This window comes from Saimiri boliviensis, chromosome 4, assembly GCF_048565385.1.
Source record: "Saimiri boliviensis isolate mSaiBol1 chromosome 4, mSaiBol1.pri, whole genome shotgun sequence".
NCBI classification, from domain to species: domain Eukaryota; kingdom Metazoa; phylum Chordata; class Mammalia; order Primates; family Cebidae; genus Saimiri; species Saimiri boliviensis.
The window spans coordinates 53,003,431-53,020,176 of NC_133452.1; the positions used below are offsets into that span (position 1 = coordinate 53,003,431).

The 16,746-nt window shown below is 37.9% G+C and overlaps 1 protein-coding gene across 4 annotated transcripts in view; it reads right to left on the bottom strand.

Moving 5' to 3' along the window:
- Positions 1–12,101: 12,101 nt before the first annotated feature.
- DSE (dermatan sulfate epimerase) overlaps positions 12,102–16,746 on the bottom strand; it is an 81,874-nt gene continuing 77,229 nt past the window's right edge. For all 4 annotated transcript variants that reach the window (XM_010349311.3, XM_074397580.1, XM_039467464.2 and 1 more), the window contains one exon: positions 12,102–15,902. In XM_010349311.3, the coding sequence (XP_010347613.2) occupies positions 14,144–15,902 (1,759 nt within the window). In that variant the 3' untranslated portion in view covers positions 12,102–14,143. The remainder of the gene's footprint in view (positions 15,903–16,746) is intronic.

The following is a 16,746-nucleotide window of genomic DNA, read 5'->3' on the forward strand; positions in this document are numbered from 1 at the left end:
ATCATACAGCTCAGAATAACTTAAGGAATCTTTTGATTGCCAACCTGTGAAAAACAGTAGGTTGCCAATCCACAGAGGAACAAGGCAACACCAGGAAAAAACAGGATCATGGGGTAGATTCCAGGTGCATCTGAAGGGCCACCTGGACACCTACTCCCACCCACTTTCATCAGAGTCACCAAAACACAGTGGGAGAAGGTGGAGGTGCAGGCCTGGGCAGAGCAGGGACTGTCCCAGACTTCTTCCTGTTCTCCTTCCTACTCAGCTCAACTGCTTTAGTCTTGTTTACTCAGCACAGTTCTCTTGTCCACTCCCCCGACTCCCCATTGTTCACCATCTTTCCATACCCACACATAACTGAATTACGTATGGGAGGGATTTTTCTTTTTACTTTAGCTGAGAAAGCAACCAAAGGGCAAGAAATATATAAAATATACATACACACACACACACACACACATATATATATATGTGTGTGTATGTATATTTTACTTTTAGATTTCTTTAAAAAGTTCAAAAACAAACAATTCACCTCCTTTCTTGGAAGCAACGAACCAATCTGGAATAAGTTGCATTCACAGGTAGATTCAGAGCTTGACTATCTGTGACTGTACTTTGGCATGATACCTGACCTCCTCTGGTAGTGTCAGGCACCTGCAGTACTTACCTTATTAAGGTAATTTAAGTTTGGCTGCTAATGATATTCTCTGGCTCTCCTCCAAACTCCATGACTGTTCACCCAAGTCTCCTTCCCAGGCTGTCCCTCCTCCTCCCAACCATTAATATTGGTACTCACTAAAGTTCAGTACTTGCCACATACACACCCTGAATAATTTCCTCTTGGCACCACTACTGACTAGACATATGACCTTGAGCAAGCTAATTGATCTCACTGTGCCTTAGTTACCTGTTAAATGAAAATAATATTACCTTCTTCACTTAGTTATTGTGAAAATTAAGAGTCAATACACGTAACATTCTTCTAATAGTGCCTGGTACGTAATAAATACTCAGAAGTGTTGGTAATGATCATTATTCTCTTTTGCTATGGCTTCAACAACCAACTCTATGTTAACATTTCCAAATCCTCATCTCCCTTTCCTAAGTCCTACATAGGCATTTCTAACTGCCTAGCAGATATCTTCACTTAAATGTCTAGCAATCACTTCAAACTAAAATAGAACTCACTTTATGTTACAACGTATTTTTCCTCTAGAATTTTGATGTCAGATAAGGATATTAATCTTTCAAACTAGAAAATTCAGGATCACTGGTGATGCCACTCCGTTTCTTGTGCAGCTTAAGTCTGCTTCAGGTCCACCCCTCATTTGAACCTTTCCTCTCCAACCTCACTGAATGTGGTCCACATTTTCATTACCTCACCCCACTGCAGTTGATGCCACTCAGTCCTGCCAGAGTTAACTTCCTGAAAAATCAATATGTCATTTGTTGCTGGTGGGAATGCAAAATGGTGCAGACACTTTGGAAGGCAGTTTGGCAGTTTCTTACAACCCTAAGATACTATTACCATATCATTCAGCAATCATGCTCCTTGGTATTTATCCAAAGGAATTGAAAACTTATGCCCACACAAAAATGTACACATCAATGTTTATAGTAGCTTTATTTGTAATTGCCAAAAGTTAGAAACAACCAAGATGTCAGTCATTAGGTGAATGGATAAATGGTGAATAAACTATCATACATCCAGACAATGGAATATTATTCAATGCTAAAGAGAAAGGCGCCATCAAGCCAGGAAGAGACATGAAAGAAACAAGCATATTACTAAGTGAAAGAAGCCAGTCTAAAAGGCTTCACACTGTATAATTACAACGATTCTGGAAAAGGCAAAACTCTGGTAAAATAATCAGTGGGTGCAAGATTGGGGCAGAGGAATCAACAGGCAGAACATAGAGGATTTTCAGGGCAGTGAAACTAATCTGGATACTATAATGATGAAAAAACGCCATTATACATTTGTCCAAACATGTAGAATATACACAAGAGTGAACCCTAATATAAACTGTGGAATCTGGGTGACTATTATGTGTCAATGTAGGTTTATCAGTTGCAACAAACATATCACTCTGGTGGGGTGCATTGATAATGGGGGAGGCTATGCATGTGTGGGAGCAGAAGGTATGTGAGGCATTGCTATACCCTCCTCTGAATTTTGCTATGAACCTAAAACTGCTCATAGAAAAATTATTTTTTTAAAAAAATGAATTTGAATATACCCTAGAGACTGTTATGCACCATGTGAACTGGATACAGACTACAAAAGCTCACATTGTTCATGATGACTATTTTTAAAAAGCTGGTATAAAAGAACTAGTAATAAATGTTAAAACTGATAAAATAAACATAAGAACTGATTTTGAAAACCAAAGAAAAAATATACAACCACAGCAGACAAGATAAACTGTGAAATAGTCAAACAAGAAAATATTATATAGCAATGTAAATAAAATGTTTCTACAGGAACAATCAACAAGGACGAATGTTTAAAACATAAAACTCAGACAAAAAGAATATGTATGGTCAGTATGATTCCATTTATAAAAAGTTCAGAAATCATCCAAATAGACTCTCTTTTCTGAGTATGCAGACAGAAGTGAAAAAACTGTAAGGAATAAGAGAGAAGTCATTAAGTATCAGGACAGTGGTTACCATTTTGGGGACTTCAACGATGTATGACTGGGGAGAAGATGAAGAGTATTCACAATGTTTTATGTTACAGAGGTGTTTATAATTATGCTTTATACACTATATCTCTTTTAATGTTTTAGTATTTTCTCCTCATTAAGGATTATATTTCTTAATTTTTATGGCAAGACAAAGAAAGCAATCCAATTATGTTATTTTCCAATTGAAAACCTCCAATACTTCCAGTTGTCCAGAAGACAACTTCCGTATCCCTACATTGGTACGGAAGCCAATCTGGAACATTCCAGACTTGCTCCACGCATCTCCACCCCACTTCATCCCATGCACCCTGGTTTCCAGCACCACTGGCCCCCTTACATTTCCTGTGCATACATATCACAGTCTGTCTCAATACCGTGCCTTCTCACTTGTTTTTCTTGCTTCCTTGAATGACATTTGTGTTTTTCACCAGGCAAACTACTATCTTCCTTTAATACTCAGTCTGATGTAACTTATTCATTGAAGTGATCTTCAAAACCTCCAGAGTTAGCATTTCTATTTTATTTGATTTTTTGCTCTTACACGATTTAAAAAGAAATAACTGTGCAATAGTTCTCGACATGCCTATTGCAACATTCCTTTCCAGGGATCTGTCTCTCCTGCTACGGTGGGAGCTCCCAGGGATCCAGGGCCTCTTCTCATTCATCATTGCCTCCTTCATTAGTCAGCTGCTCTCTACCCACAACTCTCGTTCCATACACGAAGTAGCCCTCACTATATTGCATGTTAGTTTTATCTACTTCCAGAGCTGTCTCAAGTTATGATGTACAATTGTATGAGAATTTAAAACTAGATAGTATAAAAAGCCCCGCACAGTGTATTTAGAGTATTTTAGTTTCAGTTACATTTTTTAAAAGGTTTTTTTTTTTTTAAGTAGTGACTCAGAAATGTGCTAGAGGGCGCTGATTCACTGTTTTATAATAGACTATTGTACTCGGGTTGTTAACATTTGACTCGCTCTTCTAACCTGGAACCAAAGACAGAATCAGATGTTTAGTTAGCAAAATGTTAGCCATTTTTATTTAATAAATAAATTAATGAAATTCAAGGGTTTATGTCTATAACTGACTTGAAATTATTTGGGGGAAGATTAACACAGCAGCCAGACTGACGGCTGATGGCAGGATGTTGCTTGTTTTAGTCCCTGTTTGTCTATAGTCCCCATCCTAGGGTTTTCCAACAAGCAGTGGAAAAGTCAAAGAAGGCAGTGTTGATTTTGGCAGTGCCCCAACTTTCCCTAAAATAAAGAAATGCCAAACAAGGTGTTTCCTCAACTGTCAAATGGGAAGGTTGAGCTAGATCATCTTCGGGGTCCCTTTCAATTCTAACATTCTATAAAATATACCTCTAGCTCGTTAAAGAAAAGAAACAGGCATGACCTCTTTAAAAAACACACACATACATATATTTGACCAAGAAATGACAACATTCAATCAAAAGCAAACAAACAACAAAAAATCAAAAATCTGCCTTAACAGAAAAAAAAAAAAAAAAAAGAAGCAGAACCAGATGGGAGTGCCATTTGTTCCTCCCATGTAATGCTGGGTTTAAAAAGCAATGAGTGACAGATGATTGTCTGTCTGAAAGACATATTAATTGTGAAATATTTTCTAGTCTCTTCTATATCTCCACATCTTCTGTTAATAATTATTCTAGCCAAATCTTCTCTTCTTTAGGAAAGGATAACAAGTAGATTTATGTTATATAAAGCATTATCAGCTGATTGAAAGCATTTTACAATGACTCCATTCACTTCAACCACCTGAAAAACCACAAACGTTAATGACAAAGAGTCTTAAAAGTCCAGGAAACAATACTAAATTAAGAGATGGAGATTGTGGATAGATTGTTAAATAATTTGCTTTTATGTTTATGAAGCTCAATCAAAGTGACTCACCGTTTAGGTGCAAGATGAGAGTAGACACAAAAAGCGGAAGTCTGGGTTTGCAGCTGTTATCTTATGATCTCCGTAGGCTGTGCTGCAGGATCCTAAGCTATGACAAATAGTTGTAGCAATTTCTAAAATGTGAGGATGTTCAGTAGTCTATCCTAGTTCATCTTTTTTTTTTTTTTTTTTTTTTTTTTGAGACAGAGTTTGGCTCTGTTGCCCAGGCTGGAGTGCAGAGGCCTGATCATGGCTCATTGCAACCTTTGCCTCCTGGGGCTCCACAATCCTCCCACCTCAGCCTCCACAGTAGCTGGCACTACAGGTGTGCACCACTACACCCAGCTATTTTTTATATTTTTAGTAGAGACTGGCTTTCACCATGTTGCCCAGGCTGGTCTCAAACTCCTGGGCTTAAGCTATTTGCCACTTCAGCCCTGCAAATTATGGGATTACAGGTGTGAGCCACCTCACCTGGCCCAGTAGTCTATCTTTAACAAAGAAAATCTACTTTGACAATTTCTTTGCTTGTTCATTTAAGTTTCATGAGATTAAAGGTAAAAATTATAATGAAAATTTAATAGTTTTGATATAACTGTGCTTAATATCAATATTTTTAATGGTTATAATGTAGCATTTTGAGCACTCTAAATTAAAATTCAAGTATTAGTACATTGTTTCATTTTGAGCTTTATGCCATAATCCATAATTACTGTTGGCTGTATGTCTCTGATCACAGTTCTTAGCCTCTCTGTCCTAATTTATAAGATGGGGCTGTAGCTATTATCTTCCTCACAGAATGCAGATGTGCACAAATTTCTTCAAACTTTGCTAGGCTTCAATAAGACTGCCATTATCATTACTATCCAGTAAGCTTTAGCATAATAATGGTGTAAACTTGGACTAGGCAGTTTTTATGAATTTTAGCACATTTCATAAAATAAGCCTACATGTCATTTCATTACATACCGTTTAAGAAACAAAACTTCTTTTACAGAATTATAAAATATTCTTTCATTCCCTCTTCTTCCTCTGACATCCAAATTATTATTATTTTTTTTAAATAAAAAATGACCTCTCTTCAGTAGTGAATTCACAAAGATCCTCTCATCATCCATAAGACTCTTAAAACATGGGCTAGGGAACACAGAAACCCTATTTAGAAGTAGAGAAAACATGCATTAACTTATATAAGATATTTTCCCTGCCAGAGTCATTTTCAGGAAATCCGGTATACTCTGAGGTGCCATGATTGACTCTCCACGTGTGCAGGTGTGGCAGAAAAGTCAGCTGAATAACCAACCCTCCCAACCACACTCTTTGCCCACACCCTTGACACCCACACCACATTGTCCCATGTTCTCTAGGAGGTCTGCTCTGCTGGCATGGCCATGCTTGCTGGATTGCACAGTGCCATGAACTCAAAAGGCATTCTTATGGGCAATGGCTGAAGCTTAGCAACAGTCTGTTGATTACTGGTGGTTTATAACATCCCACACAAATGGCGTGTTAAGTTGTGCTTTGGCATCTGGGCTCTCTATCCCACTTGGGGCTGCCCCGTGTTTAGCAGGCCTATAGCAGCCACTTGTTTACCTTGTTAACATATGTCTTTCACATGTCCCCTATCCTGCAGACTGAATTTTAAGGACTCCACATAGCTCAGAGGTGACAGTGTTGAAACAGCTCCAGGATCTAGTTGGAACATCTCTCAGGGCCAAAGTTCACAGCTGAGAGGTTAGTGATGTTAGCTCATTATAAGAACCATGTTTTATCTTATCTCATTCAGACTGCTTTAACAAAAACACCATTGACGAGGTGGCTTACAAGCAACAGAAATTTATTTACCACAGTTCTGAAGACAGGGAAATCCAAGATCGAAGCACAGCAGAAGTCGTATCTGGAGAGGACTCACTTTCTGGTTCACAGATGGCCATCTTTTCACTGTAGCCTTACCTGTTTGAATGGACAAGGGACCTCTCTGGGATATCTTTTATTAGGGTACTAATCCCATTCACGAGGGCTCCACCTTCATAATCTAATCACCTTCCAAAGGCCCCACATCCTAATACCATCACATTAAGGGTTAGGCTTCGACATACGAATTTTTAGGCGAGGCAAACATTCAGTCTGCAGCAAGCTCAATGTTAAGGTCTTCTGGGACCAGAGTCTTCTGTACTCCATTCAGTCACTGATCCACCAATTTATTCATTCATTCATTCGGTCAGTCAATTCATCAAGCATTTTTCGAATACCAAATATATGCCAGGCACTGTGTAAGAACCATGTATATACAACAAGAAAGAGACACAATCCCTGCCCTCAAAGGCTGTGGTCCAGCGACTTTGTGTCTCCTAAGTGTGGGCCACCTAAGGGCAGTGTTCAGTACAGGAATCAGTTTTCAGTTGTTATTGCAATTGCTATTTCAACTGTGATAAAACAATTCTGTGAATTAATCTTTCAAAACATTCATATCTTCCTCTCTCCAGTCCTTTTTGTATCAAAAAATACAGAGATTTGAATTCTACTAAATGGCCTGGATCCATTCTTTTGTCAGTGAAACAAATTCCTTTAAGAGAGGAGTAAAGGAGTTTAGAAATCAAGAGTATCAAGGAGACAATAAAGAGGAATTCTTTTATTTTATTGGTGGTCTCTGATCCTGGACAAAAAGTGGTAAACAACGTAAACTGAAAAGTAAAAAGTAAAGAAAACTGACAAGATGATCTCTTTACACAGAAAGGTACTTCTGTGTCCTGTTATTACCATTTCTTTGGAAGAAAAAGAAAGTGACTAGACCATTGAAAACATGTTTTATTCAGAAAAGAATTCCTAAATAAATACTAAAACCACTTCTCATTATTTAATCTGGAATGTGCTGGGCTGACTGAATGTTTTTACAGGCTCTTGTCTTAAGAAATTCTACCTTAAACTAAAGCCTCAAGGGTCCAGCCTGAATTGTTCGTGTTTCCAGAGACTCATCACTGAAATTTTATGAACATTCTTTGATAAAGAGTTCCCCATAACAAATTTCTAGAGATATGTAGAAGGAGCAGCACTTTTCCTTTTCTGATTTAGAAAGTAAATCTAAAAGACACTTTAGAAACTGCCTGCATTAATCACGATTCTAATATAAGTGGTACTATTTCTTTTTTAAATTAAATGGAGTGAGGAAAAGAGACCCTCCTGCCCTGGATCCTGGTCTACTTTTCCAGTCTCATTTTCTATCACCTGCTACTACATACACATCCTGTACTCCAGCTATACCATTATAGGTGAAGCCGCTGAACGAGGGAAGCTGAAAATAAAAATGGCAGAAATATTTGGACAATTTCCTGTGTTTATGAAGGGATAGCCAGGGTGACTGAAGCAGAGCCATGGCAGGCAACCATGCTCTTCTTATAATAAATTATTCTCAGACACATACACCATCAAGGATCTTCAATTCATTAGCTTTCTGATCAATACTTTCACAAAATGTACATTCCTTTGGTCACACATTTTGCCTGTGAGCTAGGAGTTAAACATTCCCTCTCCAGACATATTCAGGGAGCTAACTGTCTTCTACCCAGACTATGAAAATGGTTTCCTCGCCTCTTCCCCATTGGGTCCACTTTCTACACTGAAGCTAAAATTGCCTTTCTAATATGCAAATCTGATTATTTAAAAAGAAAAATTTTTAATGGCTTGCCAGTGCTTGCTGTGATTTCTAAGTAGAGGGGATCCCCTCGCTGCCCCACCTCGCCCCAAGGAGTAAACATATGGAAATGGTGGGGGGGAGCATATCAGAACTACCTCAGGGATTTTTCAAAGCTTCGCACGCACAAGTGTGTGTGGCATCATTACCACCCCTCACCCATGTCCCTTTTGCTCCCATACACATTTCCTATCCCATGAAAATTGCTGCCATGCTGGCTGAGTGATGGGTTTTACATTGTAGCCCTCAGTTACGCTGAGGCATAAAAATGATTGAGCAGCCATCATGGCAGAATAAAGACCAGATTCCTTAGCACGTCCTACAAAGTCCTGCACAATAGCTCCCTGTTTGCTTTTTCAGTTTGATCTTCACCCATTCCCCATCACACGTCCTGTGGGCCAACACCACCAATCTGGAGAATTCCTGAACCAGGTTTGCTTTTCCGTACTTGTTTCTTTATGCTATTTCACTCACTCAGAATATACTTCTCTTACACAGCTACTAAATTTCTGTTTAACCTTTAAGAAGGCACCAACAATTACATCTTCAGCTAGAGCCTGCCCCCGGATTCCAGGCTTGTACATCTCCACTTGAATTTTAGAAAGTATCTTAAATTTAACATGGCTAAAACAACCTTCGAGACCCACTTTCCACTACTTATTCCTTCTAGTCCCCCATATCTCAGTGCATTGCAAGTGACTCCCCACCTCATAGTCCCAAGTCTTTGCTGCAGTCTATCAGGGTATGTATGATCTGATCCTATTCCTATCACCCTCCGATCAACCGCTCTGCTCTAGCCACACTCTCTTCCTAGTCCTGAATACACCAAACACATACTGAGTTCAGGGCCTTCACACTGCTGTTCTATCTGGATTGCTTCTCTCTCTTAGATGTCTCTGTGGTTCATTCCCTTATTTCTTTCAAGTGTCTGATCATAAGTAATCACATCAGAAACCACTGTTTATGGGACAGTACCAGTTCACCATCACCTTACACACCCCCACCTCCGCCTTGCTTTGTTCTCCAAGGTACTTACCACTACTTGACATCTTGCACTACTACTGTTATTATTTGCCCCCACTAGAACATAAATAATACGAGGCCCAGCTTTTATTATTCCTATTCTCTTCCATATCTTCAGTTCCTAAAGCAATACTTGACGTACAGTAGATGCTCTGTAAACATGTTATTGTCATTCTTGTTATTTGTCAACTCAACTGAAAAGTGATATTGGACTTCCATTTAAACATACTGCACTCAATATATAAATTTCCTTCAGTTCCTTCTTAAAACCCCACTAAATTGACAGTAGATTTTTAAAATGACAAATAGAAGTGGAGACATCAATAAAGCCTAGCCTGATCACCACATTTAAAATTACAGCCTCCTTTTCCCAGTCTCCTTACCCTGCCTTTTCCTTCCATAGCACCTATTATCTTCCAGTAGGTATAAAGAAAGAGGGGAATGGATAAGAGAGCTAAATCTTCATTAGTAGGTAGTTTTAGACCTTATTGTAAACAAGTACATAATAGATATAACAGCGAAAAGAATTAGAAATTGGTTACTTCTGGGAAGTACAAACTAAGAATGAGAAGGGAAGGAACAGAGGATTTATTTACTTATTTATTTTTAAAATAAGGTTTACTATTTTACTCTTTCAATCAAGAATGTTTATAATTTATGCCAAACAAAAATTCAGTTTAAAAAAATCCCAAAACCAAGAGGGAAACTGTATACCCAAGAAGAAAAGTCATAATGCAACTTTGTCTATTTTTATTCTTCACATAGTGACTACATGTCTTGTTTAACAGAAGTTGAACATATTAAAATAGATGACCAAAACTAAATATTTAGACTATGTAGTGGAATGTATGATATATCTCAGTCACTTCTTGAAAACTTATGAGTACTTCATTGACATTACATGCATAAAACAAATATCTAGCTGAAACATTGCTGAAAAAAATATGTCATTTTGCAAATAAATTAAATAAGCTGCAGAAACTACTCTACATGAAGCTAAAGAGAAGAGAATCAAGCCAGTGGGCTTTGCCACAGACAAGGAATACAGAGGAAACAGGGAAAGGATCAGGCCCCTCTTGCTTAAGCCTTGATTTCCTCATCTGTAGATTTAGGGGACTCATTCAGGTCATCTCAAGTTCCTTTTTTAAGCACGAAGCTTTGAGTTAAACCTTCACAGACTTCCCTAACTCTTTTTTCTTGAATTGATCTATGACAAAGATGACCATATGTCCCAGTTCACCTAGTATAACCTTGATTTATTTCTGTTGTTCTGGAATAACAATTAATTGCTCCTCCTTTAACTCTTTGAAACTTGGAAGATAAATTACATGCCCCTGATATCCATGACTATATCCATTTTAATATTGTTTTAAATTTGTAAGAAAACACACGAATTTACTTTTAAGCTTACACATACAGCATTTCATAGTTTTCTTTCTCTAACACTTGGGGAAATTTCAGGTTCTTTTGTAAGTGATTTGTGAACTATCACATTTTCTTTTTAACTTGGCTGGGCATGAGGGCTCATGCCTCATCCCAGCACTTTAGAAGGCTGAGGCAGAAGAATGATTTGAGATGGGAAATTTGAGGCTGCAGTGAGCTATGATCATGCCACTACACTTCAGATTGGGTGATGGAGAGAGACCCTGTTTCTAGAAATAAAAATAATTTTTTAAAAACTGAGTAAGTCAAATGTAAATTTTCCTTTTTAAAAACAAATTATTCAGTAGGCAAAACATTCTGTTAAGACATTTTCTGACAACCTTAGAACATGTGGTACTTAAAAACTATGACTAAAATATTTGTGGAAGAATATCTTAGGTGATACAACACATTTTAATAATTAAATTAGTTCCAGAACAAGGTCTTCCACCTAACTTTTATAATTAAAAGAATGTTCTCAAAAGAATGTTATCTCAGAAGATTCCTAGTCTCATCCACATCATAAATCTCATCTACCATCAACTAAAATAAGCTAATCAGTTACAAACAAGGGAACATACCAAAAACAAAACAAAACAAAAACAAAAACAAAAAACCCCAAAACCCAAAGCAGGGTCTCACTCTGTCTCTTAACACTGGAGTGCAGTGGCATGGTCATCTCACTGCAGCATAGAACTCCGAGGTTCAGACAATACTCCCACCTTCGCTTCCCAGAAATATACCACTTTCACTGCACAGACAAGCTCTGTATGCTAGTGATTCTCCAATTTTCTTTAAGGCTAGGACCAAGAGTCCCGCCAATCCCCTGAACAACAGCTCACATGTTATCCAATGAACTTGAAACACTCCTGTCATAGTGAGCTGCAATGAAACAGATTCCATAATTGATTACTCAGTTTCAAGAGAGATTTAACATTGCTTGGTTTTCAAGTTACCAAAAGTTCCTTAGTTTTACTCAAATATGCACTATCCCTGATAGAAAACGTGTTTCATTATGAAGACCTGTGATTTGTTTTAGTTTTTTTTTTTTTTTCACTTAACCACTTAAACCACTGCCTGAGGAAATTTCTTTTTAAGGAAGTAAATACCAGGTTCATTAGAAGAAGAAAAAAAACCGCATGTAATTTTAATTCATTTTGTTTTAAAGACGTATATTTTTAAAAATTACTTTAAAATGAACTAATATGTTAGACTGGGTGAGGCTGTGGTGACTAAAGTATTGTTTAGCCTTAACCTAATGAAAACAAAAGAAAAGTGAGTTTGGCACTCACTTGCACTTTTCATCTCTGTTACAAAGTATGTCTCAGTTTGGATCTGAGATCAGGTTTGCTTGGTAACCTCAAAGAGTAGTTTTCCTTTTTTTTTTTTTTCAAAATTTCCTTTTGATCATTTCAGACAATTCCTCCTTTTGAATGAGAAAAAGAGAGGAATGTCGAATGAGGTTAAGTAAACGGAGAATCTGTCACATAAAGCAAGTTTAAATCCTAGTAAGAGCATCCATGCAGGACAAACGGAAGCATTATTCTTTTGAAAACATTATTCTTTTAAACAGTATGTAATGACATCCTCCCTAGAGACTTTCCATGAGAGGGGAAAAAAATTACTTCCTCAGAAGTCGTTTTCTAGATTCCAAGCATAATAAGTAAAGCACAGTTAAAAGTCAAACGTGTGTTGTCTTTATGCAAGAAGGTTCAAAATTAGAACTGCAGAAAGATACTCATAAGTTTCTCCAACTTGGCTTTTGGTTACATACTGGTATTGCTGTGAACTAAAAGAGCAAGTAAGAGGAAAGATTACTGTTGTTACTATACACCTATAAATCAGTGAGTGTGTCCTTAACTGTAAAATTTGAGCTCAATATATTTTCTATTTCAAAGGAGAAATATATGACTCAATAATTTATTATGTTCCTTTTCTTATGCTCAAATATAAACTGGAATATTTTTCTAGTATTCTATGGTGTGTTACCTTCTGAGGAGCTGACTGAAAACTTTATGCTTTAAAAAGTTGGGTGCTACTTAAATATCAGAAGTTGGCTATTGTTTTAAATATTTAAAATTTGTTTAAACAATGTTAATAAGCAGAGAAAATACTTCTTTTGATTCAAACTACTTTATACATTTATGTGCACATGTGTAAAGTCAAACTACTTTATACATTTAATGAATACATGTCGAGATAGATATCTCTCTTCAAAAATTTTCAAAAATGTTAATGTATCTTGAATATAATGGAACAAAGAAGAAAGATACTAGAAAGAATTCACAATTATGATCTGTTTATTTAGCAAAATAAACTTGAAGAAGGTTTTCTGTTAAAAAACATAAGAATCATTTCCAAATTTTAGATTTTCCATCTTCTTTGGTATTAAAATCAACATTCATCACAGAAAATATTTTATTTTGAAAGGTTTAGTCATGGGTCTACAACAGTTTTCCATATAAGGAAAATATGGTATTAAGTTATCTATAATTGTCTTACTTACTGAACAACCAACGAATGCCTACAAGTAACCAATTACATGTGTGCAGAGACCAGCATCAAGGAAATATTCCCTCATAGATAAATGTTTTCTAACAAAATATATTTTAAGTTTTTAATGACCTTCTGCTATCATTTTTGCTATGTTATCTGAATAGCCATCCAGATCTGTAGTAAAAGATCCTGTTAGTCACCTAACTAAAGAAGTACCTCCCCAAGGAAGCTGACACCATCATACCAGGACTTAGCAACATTTACCTTCGAACATGACTATACCATTAAAACATTTTAAATATTTCTCAGAATTGTATTCCTCAGTCTTTTCCATAATATAGTATATGGAAATTGCTAATAGCATTAAATTAATATTAATAAAACCCAATTCTATCTAAACCTTTTTCTCATAAGAAAAAACATTACTTTAAAAAACAGACTTTTTGTTTCTTCTAAAAGTAGTACTGTATCAGGTGTCCCCAAACTTTTTACACAGGGGGCCAGTTCACTGTCCCTCAGACCATTGGAGAGCTGCCACATACTGTGCTCCTCTCACTGACCACCAACGAAAGAGGTGCCCCTTCCTGAAGTGCGGCAGGGGGCCGGATAAACGGCCTCAGGGGGCTGCATGCAGCCCGCGGGCCGTAGTTTGGGGACACCTGTACTATATGGACTGCTCAATTAGCAATGCCAAATACTTCCAGAAACACCATGGGACCACCAAGCTATTTTTACCACTTTGATAAATTCTTTTCCTGCTTCAATTTCTCCATGTTCCAGCTTTCTTGTGTCAAAACATCTTCCCTTAATTTGTTTAAATGAATTTGAGGGAAAAAATCTGATACACTGGGGTAATGAAATTATTTTGCATAGACTCTCGTGATCACAAAATGACCAGGCAATTTATAGTTTCAGTGCTAACACTGTGATTGGGAACAAGACGAGTACAACCACAATAAAATACAGCTATCTATTAAAAGAACTGCATAAAGACATCTTTGGCCATGTAGGCTCTGGGCCCTCTGGAAATAAGTCAGTTGCATTGCCAACATGACAAAGAAAATAGCAATGTTCAGGATCAGGAACAACCTGGTATAGGAAGCAGACAGTGACGGGGCCCTGCTGTGAGTACTTGTCACCATCCGTGCCTCTCCAAACCGGCCTTTCGTCAAGCCTCCATTTTTATGTTTCTCATATGTTACATCTGCAAAATCTAAAAGGTCTTTCATTTCTTCATCTTCATCTATGGGTAGTTCTTTCTGTGCCAAAATCTGAGCTTTCTGTCTAATCTTTTTCTCATTGACTTCAATCTGTGCAAAAATATCAGGGACAGCATCCACAAATTTATAGCGTTTGCCTGCCCTTCGGTTTTTCTTTGACTTGCTTTGCTGCTGCTGTTTCTGTGATATGGCAAAAATCCTGTCAATGGCCTCCTCTGTCTGTCTCTTATCTGAAAATCTCAGCAGCCGCTCAGCAGTCTTCCGAAAGCTAGCTGTGTTCTGGACTCGGGACAGTATCTGCTTCTCCAGCAGCTGGAACACTGGCTTAAAATGCTGCAGGTTCTGTTCCACAATAGCAGCGTACTCCTTCACCTCAGGGACAATGCTGCTCTTGATGGCTGAATTCTGGTCAAACAGAATTTTGTTATGATCAGCAATGACCTGAGCAAAGGCAGACTGTCCTGTGGCCTCACCTGTCCACAGGTATGTTGCATAGGCATGTTCACTGGTGGCTATGAACACATCCAGTTGCTGAGAGTCCCCGTGGATGGTGAAGCTCTGAACATCTATAGATGGCCCTATGAAGAGGTAAGCTGCCCTGGTGATGGGACTTCGGAGGTGCATGGTGACGTTCACATAGTTCGTCCCATTGTAGGGATAGCCTCGAGGATATGTCACTGAGGCAAAGGTTGCTTTCTCACTGTAGCCGGTATCATCCATCCAGTACATTTTATAGAGACCATCTCTCTGCCTGATGTAAGCCCCATGGACGCCATCTACCATAGTCTCCTCAAAAGGAACATCCACATTGTGGAAGAAGCTTGCTGCTATCTCCAGGGGACTCTCCTCTCCCAGGTGTATTTGGTCTACAAGGAGAAGCAGCTGTGGATGTAGGAGGATGAGATTCCTCTGAACATTCTTCAGGTTGAGCTGGGGGTTATAAGCTCCCACACCTTCTCCACGGATGAAAACCACCCCATTTTTCTCCTCTGCTGCAACCACTCTCCCCTGACAACTAGCTGCCAGGTCATGCTTGTATTTAGACCATTTTGATGAGCAATCTTCTGTGACCTGACCCTCCCAAGGAGAAAAGCAGCTCTTTGACACAGCTGGGGAAAACATCAAAACATTGTTGAAGAAGGTGTACTTTGGCCCATACAGAGCCTCAGTAATGAAAGGTACACCATTGGGAGCAAAAGTAAATGAGTTTTGATCAGGATGTTCATGGCCTGCATTAAAATTTCTCCATCCTTTGATCCAATCTTTGTATTTGTTTCGGTGGACAATGTCATATATTGCACGTCCCCCCAGTTTTCCAGACTTGAAGGAAAGGAAAGATCTATTGATTTCTGCAGGTAGTGCACTTCCATAAGTCACGACACCCCAGTCTTCAAAATAATGCAGTGTAGGGGTGCCAAAGTCCGGAGGAGGAACCGATTTCAAGCTGGCATCATACCTGAAATTAATTTTTAAAAATTAAATGGTTTTCTGATAAAAGTAAAAATAACACGTAACATGGTAATGTGGAAGAAGCGACACACAAATGCTACCCAGAGCACTGGCAGTGCAGAGCGTATTAGAGACATTTCTGAAAACATCCAAGGACAATCAGTATGCACAAGGGGAAACCCTTGGTGACTGGAAGAGGAGTATTTCTTTATTTCTTTATCATTTGTGATCCTTGGGTTTGGGGTTGAAATGATTTCTGCTCTAATCTCTACATGGACCATCTTCACTTGATGGTCAGAGTGACCATCCAAACTCCTGGGCCTCATGGATTTAAGCACTTCATCCAAATTTCTGGTTGAGAAATTCCTTTTCTAGAAATGTCATGTTTGGATCTGGACTCTAACAAACCTTGAGTTGTAATGAAGTATAGTTCTGCAGTAACTGATATTACTAAATGTTTGGTTTTGAAAACAGATCTCCCTCAAGACTTTTTTCCTTGAAAAAATAAACTAAAATAGAGGAGAACTTCCCATATTAGATAAAATGTATCACCAACACAACATCTCAGAATATAATAGGATGAAGTTTCAGGAAACTGTCTTATATTGGAGGATTTATAATTGTGCCTACCATTGACTAGCCAGGACCAAAAATTTGATTTTGTTTTAATTTGCACATGATGCCATGCTTCCTGGACAACAAATTACTTCTTATTTTTATTCATGATAAATATTTATTATTAACACGATGTGCTCTTCCCTAAAGTGAATCAATCATCTACAGCAGAGTTAGTCTTATTGGTGTTTGATTTTAACTGTTGCATTTGTTGTTCTAAAGTCTCAGTTTCAAGA